We start from the raw sequence: 12,331 nt of genomic DNA, 5'->3' as shown, positions 1-12,331 counted from the left end.
TCCAGCATTTAAATACATTTGTCTTTCAAAAATTCTAAAGAATAGCATCATTCAACAGAGATTAGAGCCCTCTCATTTGGTAGTACATTTTAAATTTAAAAATCAGTGATATATATGAATGAAGTGATGTGGCAGTTAGTTCATACTTTCCTGTCTCCTGTATCAGTAGTATAGAATAAGAATGGATGATTTTGTAAACACTCTTTGTTGAACAAAAATTAGAGTGTTTTTCAAGGTCAAATCAAGTTGTAAATACCAGACTTTTTTTTTTTAATTAAAAAATTTAACTCTATTCTGCTTCCATGAAAAATTTAATGAAAAGAAAATATGTCTTATGTTTCACTAAACATATTTGCCATTTATTTTTAACCTCTGATAACATTCTCAATCAGACTCAAGTACAAAAAAAAAAAAAATCTAAGTGTATTGTCATATAGGCATTAGCTTGTCAAAACAAAACATGCTTATTTAATTTATTTTTTCTTTGCTTAGGTATTCTAAGGAAGAAATAAGTCTGAGAATCTACAGCTAAATATTTCATGAAACTGTAGAAATAAAATTGAAATATTTTTATATTCTTATCATTTTTTTAACTACCCTCAAATTTTATATTAAACTAAAAGCCAAAATTGGGTGATTTGGGGATATGAGAGAGAAAAGTCCTTAAATATTTGAGGATTAACAGTGATTGTAAAATTTCTTCAATTGTTAATAAGCTTTAAACAAATATCAAACTTTTTGTTCTGTGACCTGAGGTTTGCCAATAACCAATATTCCTACATTTTACAATAATCTTACTTTTAATGCAATTTTTTTTTAATGACAGTCATTCATTTACTTTGTTTATTTTTTGGTGAAAAAATTTTTAGTTATTTCCCTTCTTTTAACTGCCAACAGGATTTGCTATTCATGGATGTTCTGTCTTCAATAAGGTCTATCAACGTGTAAAATGAGATGGGTATTTTTCTTTGCTTTAAAATGGAATTTGTCTTTCATTATGCAGTGTTCTTAGGTGAATTCTCTTGTTTAAGAAGCCAGAATACAAGAGAGTGCTATATTAGTGTATTATTCTCACAACAAACAAGCACTGTTCTGTTGCTACCTGCTTGGCCATTGTTTCTGATTGTGTGTGCTTTGCAGTGGTATTTGGATGGTTTCCTGCTCTCTGCCAGCACAAAAAGGCATTTCTGTTACAATGGCCCCTAACCACACAATGACGGCATTAAGGATTTATGTGGAGGTTTCATTATTTTCTCCTCTTTTGTTCCTTCCAGGATGTCTTCCAAGCGACCAGCCTCTCCGTATGGGGAAGCAGATGGAGAGGTAGCCATGGTGACAAGCAGACAGAAAGTGGAAGAAGAGGAGAGTGACGGGCTCCCAGCCTTTCACCTTCCCTTGCATGTGAGTTTTCCCAACAAGCCTCACTCTGAGGAATTTCAGCCAGTTTCTCTGCTGACGCAAGAGACTTGTGGCCATAGGACTCCCACTTCTCAGCACAATACAATGGTAGGTTTCTCATGGTCTATTGTGCCTACACTCACTTTGTGACCAATCTGCTCCTCTAGTAGTTTGGCTTCAGTCCTATGCTTTGTAATTATCATCTACTTAATAGTCACACACAAGATTCACTCCTAACATCTTAGAATTCTTTATAAGTACATTGATTCCAGCAGGGAGTATACTTAAACTGTTTTTGTTTGGTTTGGTTTTTGTTTTTCAAGAATTCTGCTTTTGAGACACTCCCAACTTAATTAGTGGAAAAACATAATCTAAGAATAATATTAACATGTTCAAAATTAGTCCTCAAGAAAGTTAGATATCTTTATATTTCTAATAAAGAGTAATAAAACTCTGATTTTTCCAGAGAAAGCTATAGCGTTGTTTGAGCATTTCCACCATGATAAATCAGGGTGGTTTTTTTTTTTTTTTTTTTCAACTTTTGCTTCCCTCAGACTGGGTTTCAGTATTTCTTACAGTATTGGGAATATTACAGAAGTGCATGTTTCATAGAGACAATACATTTCTGATGTAACTGCACTAATTCCTAACTCAGTCCCAGTCACTGTGTTGCTTTCATAATTCAGTAATTCCCTTGTACATCCTATTCTAGAATTTGCAGCTCTGGATAATTTATCTGGCCCCTGCTCCTGGGGGCTGAATCACCGCAGAAGATTAGGAAGCCATGATTTCACAGATGAGAGGGAGAAGACAGCATAGTATCTTTGGCTGAAGCTTAAACAGAAGACTACACACAAATAAATAAGGCCTTTAGGTTCTTCCTAGGAACTTAAATAAGCAGAAACAGCATGCTGGCAAGGTAACCTGGCACTTAGCTGCCAGTCGGGCCACCCTTGCCTTTTCAACATGACTTCTTGGGTGGGTATCACATTTTTTGTGGCCCCTCTTCTTCTACTTCAAGGATGCCAGTGCTGTTAATTTGAACCAGGTCACACCAACAAAAACATTTCTTCATACATTCTCATATCTTTAAAAAAAGGCTCTGATTCTGTTAAATTTTTATTTATTTATTTATTTTTTGTAGGGTGGTGGGACTTCTCTAGGAAATGATTACACATCATAAATGTGTTTGGTACTGAAATGCACCCACTTGTTTATGTCATTGAATTACTGGATATAGAATTAAACCAACAAGAAGAATCAGATTATCTTCTAATATCTGTGAAATAAACACTGTCCTTTGATAATTCACATTAGATTTAAATACTTCCATTCAAATGTTAAGCCTCAAAGGCAGAATTTCTCTGAGTATTTTTGACTGTGTGCCAAAATTTTCTTACCAAGAAGAATGTTTTAGCTAACTCTTATATAGTACTCTTACAGGTGTGTTGTTTCAAGCACATGATATATATTAACTCATTTAACCATCACAATAATTCAATGAGGTGATATCATTAATCCCATTTTACAGGTGAGGAGGAAACTGAGGCACAGTGAGTCTAAATAGTTTGCTCCAGATCACAGCTAGTAAGTAGGAGAACCAGAGTTTACCCAGATGGTCTGGCTTTGGATTTCATGCTTTTAAATTTTATAAGCTCTTCACAATTATGCACACACATTTAATATTCTGATTATCTCTTATTTGTCAAGTTAAATCATACTATCCAGAAGTCCTCTTTCTTTCCCCTCTACTATGAGTCATGTTAGTAATGTGCAATAATATAACTTCTTGGCCTCCTTCACAAAGGTTAAAACTAGAAAAAGAAAGGGGGAAACTGATAGTAAGCAGCTCAACAGGGTAGAGGTCAGACTCCCCATTTGGCATTGCATCAGTGCTCATGCTTTTCCCCCCTCTCAATATGTTGACCATTGCCTTCTTTCAGGGAATTTCATGTGGGGAGTGCTTCTTGGTTTGGTTTTCCTGTAATACTGCTGTAAACGTAAACACACAAATTTAAAAGAGTGAATATAAATAATTATTGCTAGAAGAAAGGGGAAACTATCTTAAGTACACTCAAGGATGGATATGAGAAAAGTATGTTAAATTGTTAATACATACTGTAGTTGGCACAAGTGGATGCTACAATGCAGGATGTTAATGAAAATGAAATCCAGTTTGTAATGGAGAATACAGTATAACTAAGTAAAACCTATGAACTACCCTCTTTGTACCAAGGTTTTGTTGTGCACTATGGAAATAAATTTCATAAGGTTATGACTCCTTTCCTCAAGCAACTTTATCCAGGGGAGAAATTCTTAACTAGCGTTTGTGGCTCTCCTGAAGATAAATGGAGAATTCTCTGTGTGCACACGTATGAGTAGGGTTATGATTTTTATCAGATTCTCAAGTAGATCTGAAGCCCCCCCAGAGTTTAAGATCTGCTGTACTTAATGTTAATACAGTGTGCATTCAAATGATTTAACTTAGTTTTAGTAACATCAACACTGATATTTTCTTTTACTGTATATATCTACTTGGTTTCTAAATTTGTTCCAGCCTCAAAAATTTCTTGATTTCTTTTATATGATCTCAAATTTTCAGCCTCTCCTCTTTCCCATCTTCCTTTCAACTTCCACTAGACTTGTTTCCCTGAGAAAAGAGTTGGATTATTTATCCCACTTTGGAAACTAATGTATGTCCTTGTTGCCTACAAGATTTAGTCTACAACTCTCTTCACATAAAGGCTCTATATAGACTGGCACCAAAATATGCCTTTTGTCTCCTCTTTGGCCACATCCTGCCAAAGACCCCGTGCTTCAGTCTTGTGAAGGTTTTCATGCATATTCATAAACATACCAGGTGACCTCTAATGACACAAACTTATTCTTTCCACCTGGAAAACTCTTCTTATTTTACTTTCCTGGTAAATTGTGTTTCTCCCACAAGACTGAATTCAAAATTGCTTCTTTTTAGATGCTTTCCGTTGGAGAAGGCAATGGCACCCCACTCCAGTACTCTTGTCTGGAAAATCCCATGGACGGAGGATCCTGGTGGGCTGCAGTCCATGAGGTCACTAAGAGTCATACATGACTGAGCGACTTCACTTTCACTTTTCACTTTCATGCATTGGAGAAGGAAATGGCAACCCACTCCAGTGTTCTTGCCTGGAGAATCCCAGGGACGGGGGAGCCTGGTAGGAGGCTGTCTATGGGGTCGCACAGAGTCGGACATGACTGAAGCGACTTAGCAGCAGCAGCAGCAGATGCTTTCCCTGACTTCCCAAGGCAGAATGGTTGCTGTTCTTTATCCATGGTACATGTTTATATCTTTTCTCATGGTCTGTGTTATAATTTATGTATCTACATGTCTGCCTTTCTATGCACTGTACTTCTCCTTGAAGGCACAGTTATACATATATACACACATGTTATACATAGTTGTATTCCTGATACCCAGTATATAATAGATACTCAATGTATGAGTACTGATTAAACAGCAAATTTTATATGGATGATTAAATAGAAAATATGTTTTGAGCAAAGATGTTAAGCCATTATTCATGGTGAATATGCTGATTTTCTAAAAATTTTAGAACTAAAGTAGAATATACTAAATATGTAGTACAGAAAGCATGCTATAGTAGCCATGATATATTCAGCTGTTAAGCTGATTAAGATATATTTTACCCAGTTATCAAAACGATTAAATACATTCATAGAATTGTTATTCAACACAAAATTCTTTATTTTTTTCTGAATACTAGGCCATTGTCATATTCATGTAAGTCCTTTTATTTCAATAGTAACATAGTTATTTTTTTCCTATTCAGTATCTTTGAAAACAGAGGGAATGTTTGATTATCTTTGTATCATAGAGTTGAATTTAAGGAAACCAAAAAAACAGGTTACCAGATTTCATTGCTGGTTTATATGTGACATTTATACTCCATTCTTTAATAAAAAAGAGAGATGTTGAGAGGTCTGCATTTTGTATTGCCTACATAGTTTAGAGACAAAGTAAAACTTCTAAGTAATCCCTTTAATGCCGCCTTGAAGTTATAGAGAAATGCTTTCAGTATAAAATGTAAGTTGGAAAATATTTCCTGAGATAGAAGTTCTGTACACCTCATGACTGCTGCCATATATTGAATTTGGGGAATTAGGGTCCTATGTTCATATTCAGGGTATGCAAGTGCTAAAGTTTGAAATGGGTCAGATAAAGATGGAATTCTTCCTTTCTGAAGTTGTGGGTTTTTTGCCTTGATATTTTGGAGAAATAAACTAAGTGGCTAACTAAGACTAACTCCCCAAACATTTATAACTGGTATAAATACTACAAGTCCTGTTCTTGGAGAGTTTTACTTACTGATCAGAATAATATTATACTATAATAATATTATATATAATTATAATAATATCATATAAGTATAAAATATATTTCTAGTCAATATAAGATTGAGATACATAATTATAAATATGAAAAAGACTAATTCTGTTGGTCCTTCTCTGAAGCTCTCATAATCTTGTCAAGAATCCCCATATAATCTTCAAAAAGGTAAAAGACAAGGTTGGCAAGTCTGTTTATGATATGAGTGGAAAGGCAGTCCTGGGCTTTATGTGTATGAAGGACAAACTTTCTTGTCCCCTCTGTCTGTTTTTTTTTTTTTTTTTTTTTTTTGACCTGAGTTTTGAGGCTGTGACTTCAGATTTTCAGAGACAAGCAAGAGACACTATAATTTCTGGCTCATTTTTAATGATAGTTCTGATATAGATAGATTTATTTCATAATTCAAAGAACTATCCAGAACATGTCCTTATGTCAGTCAACATGATTATTTATGAGCACAAGAGGGAAACAGAGTAAGTCTGAAGAGAAATCAAGTAGCAGCATGAGAGGCTGCCAGGGTACTCTGTGGTGGCCATGCTGGCATTCATTTCATCTGGTTACATGCTACTTCTGCTGCTTAGATGGTTGTTCTAGTGTCAAAAGGGATGTGAAATGGAAGTCTTGACCACCTGTGGTTACTGAATAACCAATTGTCGTTTTTTCCCCTATAAAATGTTTTCTCTTACCTCAGACAAACTCTCTTTTGACTTAAGTTCCTCTTGAGTTGAGTGAACAGTTTTGTATGACTGCAGAGTGGGGATACACTGCTGCTTCCTTCCCAAGATTGATTTTTAAAGTATACAGTTACTTAAGACTACAGTTTTTTAAAAAATAATTTGAATTGTTCTCTCAATAAATAACTGAATTTCATATGAAGTATATATTATATTTGCATATAATTGTTTGAACATATAAAGACCCAGTGGATTTGTAAGCATGAAGCTATAATATACTCTTTTATCTCATGAATTGCTTATATTAATAAGATTTTCCTGGAATTGTTAAAGAACTTTGAGTATATGATGTGTTGATTAGGTTTAGTAATTGGATGTATCTTAATGTGTTTAAGCATGCAGAGACACTAGTTATCATACAGTAACATTCAGTGTGTATCAGTTTCTTCCTGAAGTCCAGGAGCAGAATAAAAAGGTGTTTTTTTAAGTTGATCTTCTATAGAAGTAAGACGTATAACTGAGAACCAAGCATGAAATTATAGCAAAGCTCCAGTGTATGAAATGCAACCTTTAACTCTTACAGACTCAAAGGATTCATTCAGTGCCCATGACAGAGACTGACTTTTATTTGCTCAGGCTCACTGTCAACTCCTGGAATCTTTTATTTACCCAATATAATTTTAATTGCTATATGATAGCTGTGTCTTGAAATACCCTTTGTATAAATTTTGCTTACAATCTGACAGTTGTTAGTACTGCATTTTCGATGTTTGACTAGGATAATTTTATGTGTGAAGTACTGTTCAGAAAACTTGGGAAGGAAAAGAGAAAACTACATGTGTTATTTAAAAATAAGTCACAGAATAGGACCTTAATTATGGTATGGTAAAGATTCCTATTTTTATATGGTGGTTTTTATAAGCTTTTAAATTTCTGGTTACCTTTGTGCATCAACTTAGCATAAGTTATTGTGATGGTATAATGCATACTGTTGTTAACACTAGTACAATTATTTTGCCAGTTCTAATAATGAGAATTTCATTGTTTAGAAAGAGCATTCTCCTACATTTTAAACAAAAGTGTAATTACTTTTGAATGATGTGGAATGTGCTTTTTAATAGCATGGAGAATAGATTCAGAAAGATTCAGATAAAGTAAGCTTGGAAGCCATATGTGCAGTGTAGCAGTAAAAAATTATGAGAGTAGGCAGTATAAATCTACACACACACACACACACACACACACAAACCCGATTTCACACACTTTCATCTATAACTGTTGCTTCTGTAAGAGATAGGCTTGCTTATCTAAACAAGGCCAATTCAATTGAAACAAGGTGAAAATGATGACAAGTTTGTATTTGTTTTTTATGCTAAATTGATGTTTATCATACAATAAAATTACATTGTTTTGAACATTATTCTGTAAGTGTTGTCAGAAAATACCACACAAAGGAATTTATTTAGATAAAATGCTAGGCTTGTATTTGAATGTAAGTGGCTCAGTCTTTATATTTCCATTGTTTCTGAAAATTACCCTCAGGCTAGAAGGAGTGTGTGTGTGTGTGTGTGTGTGTGCTCAGTTGTGTCTGACTCCGCAATCCCATGGACTTAGCCTGCCAGGCTCCTCTGTCCATGGGATTTTCCAAGCGAGAAGACTGGAGTGGGTTGCCATTTCCACCACCAGGGGATCTTTCCAACACAGGTGTTGGAAAGGTGTTGGGAGGTGATTTTTTTTTTTTTTTTTTTTTTTTAACCAATAGTGCCACCTGAGAGGCCCTTTCCTAGAAGGAATGAGGACACATGGAAACCAATTAGTTGGGATCTATCAAACTCATCTATTAAGTTGGCCAATAGATCTGGTTGTGTCCTATTATCACACAACTCCGTTCCATCCAGGTGTGAGAGCGTCTAATACGAGATGGAGAAAACCTTGATTCATGTGATGGCCACAGTATTTGAAGTACTACTGTTGAGTTTAAAGTTAACCAGGCTTTGAGAAATGGATGTATTCTCACATACCAAAAAGTATTATGTATATTGCCAGATAGTTCAGGACTCTTTTTTTTTTAAATTTATTTATTTATTTTAATTGGAGGCTAATTACTTTACAATATTGTAGTGTTTTTGCCATACATGACCATGAATCAGCCTTGGGAGTTCAGGACTCTTAATGAGGATCCAACATGAGCTTCTTCACAGAGTGCTATGCAGTGACAGGGGAATAAGTAAGAACTTCTAATGCTGTGGTAATGGGGCAAAATGTGTTTGCTTAGGAAAATTTGGTCTAATGGAATTTAATTGCTCTCATTTAATAGGGCTGTTGTGAAAAGATTCAACTCAGATATATACAGTGGATACCTATCAGCAGAGATGTAGAAATGAATAAGAACTAGTCTTTTTCCTCATGTAGCTTTTTGTATAGTATGGGGGTAAGATGAGCACAAAAGTCACCAGATTGTAATATAAAATACTAGAACCCTGATACAGGCACCAGTAATGCTGAAAAAGCTGAAGTTGAACGGTTCTATGAAGACCTACAACACCTTTTAGAACTAACACCCAAAAAAGATGTCCTTTTCATTATAGGGGACTGGAATGCAAAAGTAGGAAGTCAAGAAACACCTGGAGTAATAGGCGAATTTGGCCTTCGAATACGGAATGAAGCAGGGCAAAGACTAATAGTTTTGCCAAGAAAATGCACTGGTCATAACAAACACCCTCTTCCAACAACACAAGAGAAGACTCTACACATGGACATCACCAGATGGTCAACACCGAAATCAGATTGATTAAATTCTTTGCAGCCAAAGATGGAGAAGCTCTATACAGTCAACAAAAACAAGACCAGGAGCTGACTGTGGCTCAGACCATGAACTCCTTATTGCCAAATTCAGACTTAAATTGAAGAAAGTAGGGAAAACCACTAGACCATTCAGGTATGACCTAAATCAAATCCCTTATGATTATACAGTGGAAGTGAGAAATAGATTTAAGGGCCTAGATCTGATAGATAGAGTGCCTGATGAGCTATGGAATGAGGTTCGTGACATTGTATAGGAGACAGGGATCAAGACCATCCCCATGGAACAGAAGTGCAAAAAGCAAAATGGCTGTCTGGGGAGGCCTTACAAATAGCTGTGAAAAGAAGAGAAGCGAAAAGCAAAGGAGAAAAGGAAAGATATAAACATCTGAATGCAGAGTTCCAAAGAACAGCAAGAAGAGATAAGAAGGCCTTCTTCAGCAATCAGTGCAAAGAAATAGAGGAAAACAACAGAATGGGAAAGACTAGAGATCTCTTCAAGAAAATTAGAGATACCAAAGGAACATTTCATGCAAAGATGGGCTCGATAAAGGACAGAAATGCTATGGACCTAACAAGAGCAGAAGATATGGCAAGAATACACAGAAGAACTGTACAAAAAAGATCTTCATGACCCAGATAATCACGATGGTGTGATCACTGGCCTAGAGCCAGACATCCTGGAATGTGAAGTCAAGTGGGCCTTAGAAAGCATCACTACGAACAAAGCTAGTGGAGGTGATGGAATTCCAGTTGAGCTGTTCCAGGTCCTGAAAGACGATGCTGTGAAAGTGCTGGACTCAATATGCCAGCAAATTTGGAAAACTCAGCAGTGGCCACAGGACTGGAAAAGGTCAGTTTTCATTCCAATCCCAAAGAAAGGCAATGCCAAAGAATGCTCAAACTACCGCATAATTGCACTCATTTCACATGCTAGCAAAGTAATGCTCAAAATTCTCCAAGCCAGGCTTCAGCAATATGTGAACCGTGAACTTCCTGATGTTCAAGCTGGTTTTAGAAAAGGCAGAGGAACCAGAGATCAAATTGCCAACATTCGCTGATCATCGAAAAAGCAAGAGAGTTCCAGAAAAACATCTATTTCTGCTTTATTGACTATGCCAGAGCCTTGGACTGTGTGGATCACAGTAAACTGTGGAAAATTCTGAAAGAGATGTGAATACCAGACCACCTGACCTGCCTCTTGAGAAATTTGTATGCAGGTCAGGAAGCAACAGTTAGAACTGGACATGGAACAACAGACTGGTTCCAAATAGGAAAGGGAGTACGTCAAGGCTGTATATTGTCACCCTGCTTATTTAACTTCTATGCAGAGTACATCATGAGAAACGCTGGACTGGAAGAAACACAAGCTGGAATCAAGATTGCTGGGAGAAATATCAATAACCTCAGATATGTAGATGACACCACCCTTATTTCAGAAAGTGAGGAGGAACTAAAAAGCCTCTTGATGAAAGTGAAAGTGGAGAGTGAAAAAGTTGGCTTAAAGCTCAACATTCAGAAAACGAAGATCATGGCATCCGGTCCCATCACTTCATGGGAAACAGTGGAAACAGTGTCAGACTTTATTTTTCTGGGCTCCAAAATCACTGCAGATGGTGACTGCAGCCATGAAATTAAAAGACGCTTACTCCTTGGAAGGAAAGTTATGACCAACTTAGATACCATATTAAAAAGCAGAGACATTACTTTGCCAACAAAGGTCCGTCTAGTCAAGGCTATGGTTTTTCCTGTGGTCATGTATGGATGTGAGAGTTGGACTGGGAAGAAGGCTGAGCGCCGCAGAATTGATGCTTTTGAACTGTGGTGTTGGAGAAGACTCTTGAGAGTCCCTTGGACTGCAAGGAGATCCAACCAGTCCATTCTAAAGGAGATCAGCCCTGGGATTTCTTTGGATGGAATGATGCTAAAGCTGAAACTCCAGTACTTTGGCCACCTCATGCGAAGAGTTGACTCATTGGAGAAGACTCTAATGCTGGGAGGGATTGAGGGCAAGAGAAGAAGGGGAAGACAGAGGATGAGATGGCTGGATGGCATCACTGACTCAATGGACATGAGTCTGAGTGAACTCCGGGAGTTGGTAATGGACAGTGAGGCCTGGATGCTGCGATTCATGGGTTCGCAAAGAGTTGGACACGACTGAGCGACTGATCTGATCTGATCTTATATGATACAGGCTAAAAAGGGCTAAGCAGATTCACAGTTGATGTATAACTCATCTATGGGGATCAGAAACATATTAATATGAAATTTTCCCATGAGAAAATTACTAGATGCCAGGATATTAAAAATATATGCACATTGGATCATTACTATTAATGCTAAGTCTTTATTTTATAATTTTGCATTGTTTTGTTTTTGCTTAAATATCTTATTCTCAGAAGAGATAACTAAGTAAGAAAAAATGAGGAAATTAAGAAAACATATGAAAGACAAAGTGCCCTGTAAAAAGTCTTAATATAAAATGTAACATTAGTAAAATATATGCCTCATTTTAATAAGAATAAAAACAACTACTTTTGTTATTAGTGTTCTGAATGCTTCCTTTCTTTAATCTGGATAACCACCTTGAATGAAAATGGTAATGAAGTGGAAAGAATGGTGGAATATTTGACTAGGATGCTAGAAACATCATGGATACTAGGAAGCAGTGCTGGAGATAAACTTGAATGGTGCTCCTGATTTTTGTGGAGGGGATAGGTGTTCATATGTATCCCATTCGTTATTCTTGTCTATTTGAAAAAATAGTCACAATCTAAACATTGAGAGTTATTTGGTAGAAATTTTTAGGACTTCAAGCCTGAGAGACAGCATCTCAAGTAACCCTGAGAGAACTGCTCTAATGAGACACAGGGGAAAGAGTCAGATTTATAGAAGTTTTGCAGCAAGGGGAAAGTGGTCAGAACGTCAGAAGATGATTGTTAATTAAAGAAGAGCAGATATCTCAAGTTAAGGAATTTAGCACTTTTCTACGTATGGGAAGATGTTAAGAGTCTGGTCCCGCTGAAATCATTCCTTTCATATACATCTCGGCTCTCTGGGGGCCAATGTC

General features: G+C 36.4%; 1 protein-coding gene across 10 annotated transcripts in view; it reads left to right on the top strand.

Annotated features, from left to right (window-relative positions):
* The window catches only part of SOX5 (SRY-box transcription factor 5), a 1,162,090-nt gene that overhangs the window by 747,897 nt on the left and 401,862 nt on the right, over positions 1-12,331 (top strand). For all 10 annotated transcript variants that reach the window (XM_055571976.1, XM_055571993.1, XM_055571999.1 and 7 more), the window contains one exon: positions 1,275-1,506. In XM_055571976.1, coding sequence (XP_055427951.1) covers positions 1,276-1,506 — 231 coding nt within the window. In that variant the 5' untranslated portion in view covers position 1,275. The remainder of the gene's footprint in view (positions 1-1,274; positions 1,507-12,331) is intronic.

Source organism: Bubalus kerabau, chromosome 1, assembly GCF_029407905.1.
Source record: "Bubalus kerabau isolate K-KA32 ecotype Philippines breed swamp buffalo chromosome 1, PCC_UOA_SB_1v2, whole genome shotgun sequence".
Lineage (NCBI taxonomy): Eukaryota > Metazoa > Chordata > Mammalia > Artiodactyla > Bovidae > Bubalus > Bubalus kerabau.
Note: the sequence above shows the minus strand (reverse complement) of the source record. Positions and strands in the feature narration are given on the sequence as shown.